Source organism: Capsicum annuum, chromosome 12 (assembly GCF_002878395.1).
Source record: "Capsicum annuum cultivar UCD-10X-F1 chromosome 12, UCD10Xv1.1, whole genome shotgun sequence".
Classification (NCBI taxonomy): domain Eukaryota; kingdom Viridiplantae; phylum Streptophyta; class Magnoliopsida; order Solanales; family Solanaceae; genus Capsicum; species Capsicum annuum.
Window position 1 is genome coordinate 109,484,265 of NC_061122.1, and position 12,989 is coordinate 109,497,253.

Consider the following 12,989-nt stretch of genomic DNA (forward strand, 5'->3'; position numbering starts at 1 on the left):
CATGCCATTTCGTGAATCAGTGTGTCATTTCGTTGAAGAATTGCATCCTTCTAAAGCATCAGTTCGAAATAATGTAACTTTTCTGAAGCATCAGTTCAGTTCGAACATTGCATCTGTTACTGTTACTGCATGCATATAAATGGAGTATTAAACACACAGAAAAAAATTTTCTGCGTTTTTGTCATTGATCAGATTTCGTCAAATAAAGTTTGTCCAAAAAGATATCTCTCATCGATCGATCATTTTATAAATCTAAATCCAACTCCAAAGCCGAAGCCGAAGCCGAGCGAGCGACGACGACGGCGTGAGGCATCTCTTATTTCTTGCCTCACTTATCATATGGAGTAAGTGTTCTTGATTATAAACACTTTCAAGTTCTCTTCTTCCACCAATGTGGGAGAAAGAGTAAACTTTCTAATTTGGGAATACACTTTTCATTTTAGTGTCTCCTTCTTTCCACCATTTTACCCTACATTTTTTCATTTACACTTCTTTCATATACTATGAACCCAACAAAAATTTCTTTTTTGATCCAATGAAAGATGTTTCTATAGAACATGAAAAAAATCATAGGCTGAAAAAATTAGAAGATGATCCTCTAATTGAAAAAGCACAAGCAATATGTGAACCTGCTAGGTTTAAAGGAACTTTCAATGTTCCTAAAGGAATTGAAGTAATGTAGGAGTTATCTATGTTTCAGAAAAATAAAAGGAGTAAGGTTAAATTTACGATACAAATAAAGCAAGAAGACATGCCAAAAAAATTTAATAGTCAAGGGTTGCATTCAAGACAAGAAGTGAATTTAGTTCACTACAAGTCAAAACATGAATCTGCATATTTATTCACAAGGTCACTTTCGATTATCAAGTGAGGAGATCCCAAGACCGAAGACTAAAATTTTGCAGTTCCTAAAGTAAGTAGAAATGTTAAAAGTTGCTTTAAGGAATAATCAAATTGAAATTTCTATTTCTAATAGGAGACTGATTAGTTGTTATTTTTTTGTAACAAATAGGTTTAATCTATTTTTAGTTATAATAATATTATTTAAGAGTTGATAATAAAAAAAAATACACAGGTTTACTTTAGAAACAGAAAAAAAGTCTTTTCAACGTCTTGTGTCTCTTCTTTTGTATCTCATTTCTATTTTCAGCCGCTAAGTTCTTAACTCTCTTTACTGCTTTATTACAGTATTAAAACCAACAATTTGTGATATAAAAAGACATTTAGGGATCGTTTGGTAGAGTGTATAAGAATAATGCAAAATATGGTGTGTTAGTAATGCTTATATTAGTAATGCTTGTGTTAGCTATGCTTGCATTAGTTATGCTTGTATTTTTATTATACAGTGTTTGATTTGATGTATTAAAATAACATGAATTAAATAATTTCTAAAAAAAAAAATTACAAAAATATCTTCCATATATATGTTGGAAAGGATGTGAAGTTTTTTTTAGGGATAATAGTGTCTTTAATCATGTTAATATATGTATTGAATCCATTGCGTTGCTAATACCATATATTTTGAGGTATTAATAATACACACCACAATACATAATAATATGTATAACTAATAATGCAAAAATATACCAAATAAAATATTAATAACACACATTAAACTAATACATACATTAATTTTTTAATATATTCTACCAAATCGTTCCTTAGTTGTCTACTTGCATAGCTGATAACTGTCAAGAAACACCTTTGACTTTCCCTATTGAATAAGATGAGACATCCAATGTATCTTGACAGAAAACACATGCTGAGGGATACAAGTGACAACACATACCCGCGAGTTTCAGTCAGTTTGTCTAAATTTCTTCCTTAATTGTTTAAAAAAATTGTCAAAAATTGTCTCTTTTTCTCTTTTGACATACTAGATATACCGACACTTAAAATTGATCTTAAACGGTGATCTTAAACGCACTCAAATTTAATTTTAGCTTAAAATTAAACACTCCAATTTTAAATATGCATATTTCAAATATCCACAAAATAATATGCATATTTCGAATATCTACAAAATATAGAAAGGATGAGTTACAGTATTTAATTATCAGTTAAAACCAAAATATAGAAAGGATGAATTACAGTATTTAATTATCAGTTAAAACCAAATAGAAGTGTCTAAATATGCGTTCTTAAAATTCAAGTGCTTATATGCATTCTTAAAATTCGAGTACTTACTTTCTGATGTCAAATTTGAGTATTTATTTATGTATTATATTCTTCCTTTTTGATAACTCTTTAATTCTAACTTTTCATATAATATGTTTAAGATCACAAAATAAAAAGGCATTTTAATACATTATATATGTTTAGTTCAAGACCACGAGACTCAAAAATATTACTGCTTTCTTAAATTTCTTCCCAAGTCAAAATCATATAAACAAACTAGAATGGAGTAAATGGAAGAGCTTGATGGTGCTGCAACATCGTAAAAGGCATTTCTCCATGTGCAAAGCAATGAATTATTGCTTTCTTATACATAGATTGAACAATGTTGAAGTTCATGAAAAAGCAAAATGCTTTCCAATTCTCTATAGCACAAACAAAATTTGCACATCGACTCATCAAGAATCGTCCCAATGTGCCCTTGGACGAAACTGCACATGCTTGTTTTACACCAACTAAAATGTATAGAATCTGTCGTCAATCATCATTGCGATCAGGTGAGCTTTGATCAAAGAGGTGTGTTGCTTAACTGTACAACTTCACTCCCAGCAAAGCCAAAAATGGTACTGTGAATTTATGGATGTCCAGTAGCTTGCTTAAAAAATGTTTAAAATACTTCTTCACTCGTATCATCAGGATCATCACCTACAAATGGCTTCCACTGAGAGTTTCTTTAGAACATTTCGACATGGATCACCTCCAAAATTCTCTGGTGCTACCTGTACTGAACAAGACTCTTTCCCAACACAATTCTACAAAAACAATAATTACCAATTTAAGATGCTGAATCAGTCTAGTTCAGACCCTTAAGATAGAGCTGCTTAACTAAAATCAGAAAAAACAGGTGAAAGTAATATGAACAGAAGATAGGAACTCTTGGGATAAAACACGGTTATTTACCAATCAGTCTCTCATGTTTACTTCCGTTTATTCTCTTGCTGGACTGCGTTGGACTGTTTTTCTTGAGTTGAGGGTCTACAGAAAGAGCCTCTCTACCTCCAAGGTATGTAAGGTCTGCATACACTCTACCCCCAGACACTGTGGGACTATACTAGGCATGTTGTTGTTATTGTAGCCTCTCACGTTTACACAGTAATAATCTCAATTTTGATGGCTATAACTCAGTTAAAAATGCCAACTCATCAAAATATGATTCATAAATACCTTTTCGAGAACATCATATGAGCGATGGGCATGACAGCTTCCCTGCTGGAAGCTTCCACAAATTCCCTCTGGTGTTCCAAAGCTCGCAAATTTGATTGAAGAAATCTGCTGACCAGGTGCACAGCGAAGATGGGCTTTAGGTCTGAGAGGTCTGTCAAATTTACCAGATGCTAGCCTCTGCCAATTCAATAACTGTGGCTGCCACTCGTATATATCAGCACAAACACTTGCTATTTCTCTTTTGACTAAAGTGATTCCGCAAGGATCTCCTCCCCATTCCTCAAATACAACTAACAAATTTCCAGTTGGATATAGCCAAGACCGGGGTACATGGTACCTGAATTTATGATTCTCAGTTAAGTTGGAGCTTCCAGTTACAGCAGAGGAAAATCCATGAAGTGTTGTCATTACTTACTGTTGGTTTTTTTAATAAAAGATGGGGCAGCGAAAAAGGGGTTTAAAATGGCTTTCAATGGATTGAATAACTTTCAATAGCTTTCAATAAGCTTTTGACAGCTTTCAATAAATTTCTTAAGCATAGAGAGACTTTAAATAGCCAACATACAGTAAACAAAATCTGCATAATTTAAATTTAAAATCCTAAAGATTCTCAACAACTAAAACAACCTAATTCAAAATTCAAAATTTATATTCATTCTAATCTAAACAATTTATTAAACTAAAACTACTGCAACAACTAAATGCAAAACTCAACACTCCTCCTTTGCTTTAGTTACTGCAATTTAAAAGTTGCTCCTCTTCAATTTGTGCTCTTGCAATTGATCTGGATTTTTCTTGATCTTTTTCTTTTTTGAATTTGGACTTTCTTTTTTCTTTTTTTGGTTTTTTGCTTAAAGAACAACATCAACAATCTTGTCTTGTTTGAAAGAGCTTTCATAGGCTTCATTAAATATTGTAAGAATTTTTCTTTCATCACATCACAAAAAGCATAGGTTTCAAGATATGATTTTTTCACAAAACAATTTTTATTATTTTTGTTTGTGAAATTTTTGGAACAGTCAAAGAAAGACTGTTGCTTGACATCTTTTTGATTGAAAATAGCCCAACACTTTGAAAATAAGCACGGGTTAAAAATGGTAGCCCTGACGAGTTAAAATGATATGGTAGCGCTTTGGAAGAATTCACAGATCCTGTAAGATCAATGAAGCTCTTGATACCACTGTTGGTTTTTTTAAAAAAAGATGGGGCAGCAAAAAAGGGGTTTAAAATGGCGTCAATGGATTGAATAACTTTCAATAGCTTTCAATAAGCTTTTAACAGGTTTCAATAAATTTCTTAAGCATGGAGAGGCTTTAAATAGCCAACATACAGTAAAATATCTGCACAATTTAAATTTAAAATCTAAGATTCTCAACAACTAAAACAACCTAAACAATTTATTAAACTAAAATTACTGCAGTAACTAAATGCAAAACTCGAACACTTACCATCTTTGTGAGCCCTCCCCGCAGTTAGTTAGACACTTTTTCTCATCAAACCAGCCAGTATAGTTACATACGCTACAACTTCCAGATGATTTATATCCAGGCCAGTGGCGTCCGAGGCTCTGACCATTTATCCATACCTGACCTTTGCCCATGGTATTCATATCTAAAGCCAAAGGCTCATTTCCATCTGGAGTGCTGAATGTAGTCTGCAAACACAGTAAAAGGATTTAGTGGTCCTTTCCTCAGGTCTTTTGAAGACAAAGAAATTTGAATTCTTGAGATGATCCATGTTACAGTAAATGTTAGCATAGGGGGCATTAGCACAGCATGCCCCTGTAAAGCTTACTCCTTTAAGTAATGCCTAAGCTTTAGAGGAACCAAATATTCCTGTCTTATTGAAGGATAACTTTTTACTTTAATAACTAAAATGGCAGAGAAGATATGAGTTATGCACCTTATACCAACTAAGTGGCTGTTTCTGAGCCACTAAAGAGCCTTCAACCCACTCAACAGATGGGCTACCACTGAGTGAATGAAGACTCAAAGCTTCTCCTTTCAGACCAACCTGGTCAAACAAATGAGAAGTCAGGTAGCCAGGCATTTAAGCGAACAATTTTTTTTGAACATGTAAAAAGACAAACCTTGTAGAACCATTTCTGCCATGTTAAATCTCTTGTCCCCTCGTTAAGACCATTAAGTGAAACTGGTCCAAGAACACCAGCATTCCATGTCTCAAAATGAGGGCCGACATTCTACATTCAAACGCATGTAAAAGCAAGACATCTGATGAGCACATATTGGAAACGCCGAAGTATAACTCTCAAAATCAGTTTCACTTTAGTGCAGTGCCTAGAGCCTAGTAACTTCCGCGACGAGATAAACACGCATATGTGTGATAATATACACATGCAATAGAGAAAGAGGGGGTGGAGAGAGAGGAACTAACCGGAAGACCAACAGCAATGCTTAGCAGAGAAATCTTGTTCACGCCAGCTCTCAGATTTATACCACTGCTGAAAGTTAGTTTTGGGTTTTCTAAACTTCCGTACACGGTTCCTGCAGAAAGTTGGGATGAACAAAAATGTTAAATAACAATGTGCCGCTGCCGCTTGACTGGGACATCAGTTTTTCTTGTTACACAAAATTGTTTCCCCACTTGGCCATAAATTGTATGCAATAAAAATCCTCAAACCTCCGATAAAAAACAATAAACTAAAAAGAGCTCAAACCACAATTGTATGTAACAGAAGACATCAGACCTGCTAATTGGCCATTCACGAATACATGCAATGCATGGCCAGCAGAGAAGACCGTAAGCCAAGGCCAATTTCCGCTATTCAAAAATCCTTCTGTTGGATCAATCTCGACGCTGCAGGTAAACATTATTAATCAAAACACGTGAGCAATCTAAAGTAGTTTGAGTGTGATTAACTACCTTATTTGTTTGTGAAGCAATACCAGAAGCACTTACTCAGTCATATACCACAAATAATCAGATACATCTCTTGTGATATTTATCTGCTCCAATAACCCAACAACTGTGAATGTATCGGCTTCATGCGATGGTGCGTCTTCATTGTATGACTCCCAAGAGAATCCTGTACTTACTGGAGTCATCTTCATCTGAGCACTTTGAGCACCAACCTTCACATTGAATTAAGAGTGTGCTGTCAGACTTCTGGCTCTGGAGTCACGTATAAAGCATTCTCTCAAGAAAGTAAATGTTATTCAAAATTGTGAGATATTTTCATGGTTATGCACTAATAGAATAAGTACTTCAGGAGACGAGTCATTTTCTCACCCTCGCAGTATTATAGACCGTGTTCTTGCAGTCAGGCAGAATGCTGATAGACCAGGGTGGCAAGTTATAATGCATGTTCCCAAATGCCACTTTAGCAAAAGAGTGCTGGTTGTAATTTGCTAGGAAGGCAGCGCAGACCCCAGATTCCGACCTAAAAACATGGGCCTGCAAGAGAAAATGAAAGTTTGTTTTCACTTCAAATATGGTAAGGCTGACTGATTTAAGAAGAAGCCAAATAAACGTCACCTCTTGATAGTTCCCTAAGGATGTTACAGTTAGATCTCCAGATACTAAAGCAGGCTCACAAAGCTTTATTGCTCTATGTAGATCTTTCAGATGACCCCATTTAGGTCGCCGTAATAACCCTGAAGATCAAAGGGCAAAAAGTTCACTTTAGCTAAATGATTATTTCCACTTCCTTTGCTCTATTTCTAAATCTTCTACATCTTCCTAGTTCTAATCATGGACTTGATAGTAAAGAAACCTCATAATTTTTTCTCCCCAAAGTAGACTAACTTAACAACAACATAGTATCATGTAATTTTTTATCAACAGCCATAGACTAACTGAGAAACATAATATCATTTATGATGAACAGAACTTCCAAGAAAATAATTTGATGGATCTATTAGTATCAGCAAAGCTACCAAAAGTGGTTGAACTTATTCTATCAAGCTTGGAAAATTCATTTAGGCGAACCAGTAGACATGGATGTCACCAGCTTTGCTGTAAATGCGCTTGCATGACCTACTACAACATGTATATTGCCTTCTGAACTAGATTGTATGGAACAAAAAGGAAACTGATTTTTGATCCTTAACCATCTCCTTGCATTAAGATGTTCAATCCAAACATAAATTTTAACACAGAACGTACCAAATTCATCTAAGGGTGCATCATAATCATAACTAGTAGCAATAAATGGGCCACCAGAAGTCCTTCCAAAGTTTGTTCCTCCGTGATACTGGCAAAATCAACAATAAAGAATCATAGAACAACATAAATCTCCTGGATTCACAAGACTTCTAAATGTCAAAGTCCAACAAATTACCATATAGTAATTGACGAAGGATCCTCCCGTTTGTATAAATCTTGCGACAGCAAATGCCATATCTTCAGCAGGACGGTAAGGAACTGGACCTCCAAATTCAGTAAACCTGCCAGCATTATCAAAACAGAATTCCGTCATGAACTCTAGCAAAGATGTAATAAGATATTATTCACCTATTGCATATGAGAGATGTATATGCAGGTTACCATGCTGTCCAGGCTTCAGTCCACATCTTCGGTTTATAAGCCTTATTTGGTGTGAAGTAGTCACAGTAGAAACCATTGCAAGTATTAATCTGACAAGAGGAAAGTTGATATATTAAGGTAAAATACCAGGGAAATTTTGTTCTGAAACAGAAAAAGAACAGAATACATGCCAATCCATGTTGTTTTCCAGGATGTTTCAACGTATTAGTAAAGGTAGCTATCAGAAATAGGGCAGGTACAGTATATCTTTGATGTAAATTTGATTCAAACAGGTAAGGAATGTTCTTTTGCAAACCGAAGGGGTCGTTTGGTAGGGTGTATAAGAATAATGTTGAATAGGTTGTATTAGTAATGTTGGCATTAGTAATGCTGGTACCAGTAATGTTGAGATTATTTCTTACGCACTGTTTGGTCTGGTATATTAAAAATAACATACATTGCATAATTTCTAGGAGGAATTATTTGTTTAAAAAAATACCCTCCACAAATATGGTGGAAAGGATGTGGAATAGGTTTTGAGGGACAACTGTGTCTTTAACCATGCTAATGCATGCCTCAAAAATCTTTTCGTTGCTACACAATGCTTTGTCATGGATTAGTTACACATAGCATAATATCAAGTAGAGTGTATAACTCATGCTTGCATTAGTTACTGTTAAAAAAGTGTACCAAACAAGGTTTTAGCAATACACAAAGCTAATGCATGCATTATTTTTACTAATGCATCCTATCAAACAACGGCTAAGAAACAAATACATTCACAAGTTGGTGATTACAAGAATCAAAGGCCACTGAATATTTTTTTAAGACATAAGAAAACAGATAGGAGTGGGAACAAAAGCCACCCCATGTGCAGGTGTTAAAAGTATCCTATTTAATTCACAACATCTAGAATGACAACTGACAATAATTTTTGCACAAGAACCCCAGCTAGAAATGAGCACATAGCATTAAATACAAAGAATTTTGATAGAAAATTAATAAATTCTATAGAATCCACTTACAATAGGATCAGGAACATCATCTTGCTTGCACATGATCCATGGGACACCAGTGCCAAGATCTACAGCCATTTTGGCTGCCCACTCTGAGTAAGCTTTAGCAGGTTCACCTAGTTCCCACTCTATTGGTCCATATTCATTTTCTATCTATCATTTCAAAGACAGATATCTTCATCAATTTTACCTCTTAGTTTTAGTTGTTGGAAGAATCTTGTCAGACAAATTTGGAATATTTACTGGAGAAAATGATAAACAGAAGAGATTGAAACTTTTTCAACAACCTGAGATAGAATAATCGGACCACCTTGAGATTCATAGAGATTTTCTGACTTCATCATATCAACAATCTTGGTAGTAAACTTTTGCATTGCAGCCTACATTACAACATTTAGACAAAAAACAATTACACCTAAATTACAGACCAGTCACATCAAAGGAAGACAGGTACAGAAAATTGTTGCAATGAAGAAATCCTTATATGACATCTTGATCTAACCTTGAATGGCTCATTATCTGTTCTGAAACTGATACCAGGAACATATTTCAGCCAAACTGGAAAACCACTGAAAGTGAAACATATAACATGATCAAGAACTTAACTTTATGCCTATATGGGGTGTCATTATTTGAGCCATACCCAAAATTCCATTCAGCACATGCATAAGGTCCAATTCTGATATGGACATAAAGTCCTGCTTCTTGCACCGCTTTAATGAACATCACCAAATCATACCTCTCTTCAAAATAATACTGGAAAAGGAAAGTACGTTAAATAGCAGCAATGATGGAAACATGAAAAATTTGAAGAAATGAGTCTACTCACTTTCCCTTCCTCAGGCTCATGCCCATTCCAAAAAACATAAGTCTGTATCACATCTACTCCTCCTTCTTTTGCCTTCTGAATAAGATCTGGCCACATCTATGTAGCCGCAAAACAAGGAAAAATATAAACACCACTTTTTCTTGAAACAAAAACACACACAAAAAAAAACTAAACTTTAAAGTTCAGCAAGAAAGCAACTAATTAAGACATCCATTTGCCATAAAAACACAATCTTGAATAAATAAACACCCCTTTTTCTTGAAAAATAAAATAAAAAATAAGACTTCAAAGTTCAATCACAGAATGAAAGAGCAACAAATTAAGACACCCTTTTGCCCCCAAAAAACATATTCTTGAATAGATAAACACCAAAACAAGGAAAAGATAAACACCCCTTTTTCTTGAAAGATAAGAAAACTTCAAAGTTCAACGAGAGAGTGAAAGAGCAGCTAATTAAGACACCCTTTTGCCAAAAACACACAATCTCGTATAGATAAACACCAAAACAATGAAAAAGACGAACACCCTATTATCTTGAAAAAGAAATACTTTAAAGTTCAGTGAGAGAGAAAATTAAGACATCCATTTACCAAAAAACACAATCTTCAATAGATCAACACCAAAACAAGGACAAAGATAAACACCCCATTTTCTTGAAAAAAAAAAAGATTAAATAACTTGTAAGTTCAATGAGAGAGTAAAAAGAGCAACTATTTATGAGATAATTTGCCAAAACCACAATCTTAATAGATAAACACCAAAACAACCTTTTTTCTTGAAAATAAAAAATGAAATGAATTAAAGTTCAATGATAGAGTGAAAGAGCAACTTATTAAGTCACCCTTTTGCAAAAACAACTATCTTGAATAAAAACATGGAACAACAAAATCAAAATATGAAGTAAAATGTTTTTACATGACAGTATACTGTATACCTCAGGTGTGCTTCTTGGGTAATGAATTGATCCAGAAATGAGGATCTTTCTTTGTCCATTTATAATGATAGCTTTATTGTCATATGAAACAGAAGCAGTTACACAAGAAATCCATGAACCCAATAATAACATTAGCATTAACATTGATATCCAAGAAGAATCCATGTTGGAGAATTCAGTTTCCCCTCAAGCTTGTTTGTGCCTTTAGAAGGCACTGAAATGAATGAGCTTCCTTCCTCACCAACCTTATTATTATTCCTTCTTTATTAAGTTGCACTTTATTCTGTTCTTGCAATTATATAGGGATTGAAAAAAGTACACTACTCACTACGTAGATAAATTAGGAGAGTGGAGAAGGAAAACAGCTGTTTTTGTTCTCCAGAGAACTAAGTATGCTTTTTCTTTTATGTTTATACTTGGTTCATATTTAATTTTACACCTCCTTTTTAAATAATATAATTAAAGCATATAAAAAGTTAACTAGAGTGAATTTAAGAAAAGCTAAAGACAAGTAGAATAAACTTGAGAGAGGAGATTAGACTTGACATGGCTACTTTGTATTGTGGACATAATTCTACATAAAAACATATAAATAATTATAATTCTACATAAAAAAATATTTAATACTAATGGAAAAATAAGAATAAAATTATAAATATCTTTTTAAATTAAATAATTATTTTTGATAGATTAAATTAATAAAAATAAATGAACAAAGTATCAGAGTCCATAGTTCCACATTACTTTCCCCTGTAGGCTCTAGAACTGAGCAAGAGTACAAGGGAAGAAAGAAATTTGTTGTCCTGCCTACTGCCTAGAGTAGTGTAGTAGTAGTATTAGGGAAAGTTCGGAACCAAAATATGTATTGAAAATAAAAAAATATTAAAATATGTCATGTATTTAATATGTTATCATAATATGCTTAATCAAAAGAGTTATATGTATAATTTTTAACGAAAATTGTAAAATGAAGTTAAACTTTTGAAAAAGTACATTACTCATTTAAAAAGAGAGTTATATATTTTTTTTCTACATAACACACTTTTTAAATGAGTTATATGATAAAAGTTACATAACTTATTTAAAAGAGAGTTATGTATTTTTTTTATTTTATAATTCACTTTTTAAGTGAGTTATATAATAAAAGTTATATGACTCACTTTTTTTTTTTTACATAAATATAATAAAAATTATACAACTCACTTTATAAAACTTACATATTATGTGAACAATCAATTCATCTTTATAAAGTTTTATTTATTAGAAAGAAGGTCAATTAATACGAAATTGAGAGAGTAAAACTCACTGATTATGTGAGTTTTTCAAATATAAAATAAGTAAAAAAAATAAGTTATTCGTTGAATATAGCTTTTAAAATGTGTGATAGGTGCATAACTTTATTAATGATATGAAATATGAATATGGTGCTAAAAATATATGAGTTATACAAAAAATTGATATATTCATCAAAAACGTTTGTCAATCATAAAAAGTATCACTAGAAAAAGTGTAAAATTCACAAAAAAAAATAAGTTATCCTTCTTATTTCTATAAAACTCACATTATATATATATATAAAACTCACATTTATCATATAAAACTCACTAATTATATTAATTATTCTTGTTGTTTTTGAGATGGTGAAATTATTCACGAGGGAAATACAATATATTATAGTATCTCTCCAAAGTTCAACGTCAAGTATCCAATTTTAATTGGTTACAGAGAATTTGTAGAATCTATTTTTAGAAGAATGAAAATAAAAAATGATGATTTTGATTTATTTATAGTTGGACAGTATTCAAATTCGTTCTCATCACAAGGATTGGTAAATCATGGAGAATAGATTATCAGTGACGATGAGTCGTTGACTGAATTTTCGAGGGCTCCTCGTGACTATGCTATTCAAATAAAGCTGAACATTCTTCAAATCTATGTTAAGAAGGAGTGGAAAAATCGTCATGCGCACTCTTCGACACAGATGAATTTGCATACGCAATTTAATGATCCAACTAACGTTGTTGATGCTCGTTTAACTCAGTATAATACTTTTTTTTGGAGTAAAAGGGTAAAATGAGAAAAGGTAAAGTAATATATTTATTATATAACTCACTTATGTAGAAAAAAATGTATAACTCTCTTTTTAACTAAGTTATGTATTTTTTTTTCAGAAATTTAACTTCGTTTGGTAACTTTCATTAAAAATAATATATATAACTCTCTTAAAAAGAGAGTTAAATATATTATGGTAATATTTTAAATACATTACATATTTTAATTTTTTTTTAATTTAATAGCATAGTCTGATTTCAAACTCTACTAGGGACGGTTCAACTCGCCTGAGACAAATGAAATAGAGGGTTTAAGCTTTTAAGAAAAAGTATTT

General features: G+C 32.8%; 1 protein-coding gene across 1 annotated transcript; it reads right to left on the reverse strand.

Annotated features, from left to right (window-relative positions):
* Positions 1–2,422: 2,422 nt before the first annotated feature.
* LOC107850900 (beta-galactosidase) lies at positions 2,423–11,023 on the reverse strand. The gene is made up of 19 exons (XM_016695710.2): positions 10,604–11,023; positions 9,670–9,765; positions 9,484–9,596; positions 9,343–9,409; positions 9,128–9,220; positions 8,850–8,993; positions 7,846–7,934; positions 7,640–7,745; positions 7,465–7,552; positions 6,835–6,953; positions 6,589–6,753; positions 6,259–6,431; positions 6,047–6,156; positions 5,734–5,843; positions 5,429–5,539; positions 5,242–5,352; positions 4,788–4,993; positions 3,340–3,676; positions 2,423–2,927 (listed from the first exon to the last, which is right to left on the reverse strand). Exons 1-19 carry the CDS (start codon positions 10,766–10,768, stop codon positions 2,817–2,819), a joined length of 2,514 nt encoding a protein of 837 aa, XP_016551196.2. The 5' UTR covers positions 10,769–11,023; the 3' UTR covers positions 2,423–2,816.
* Between the last annotated feature and the right edge of the window lie 1,966 nt (positions 11,024–12,989).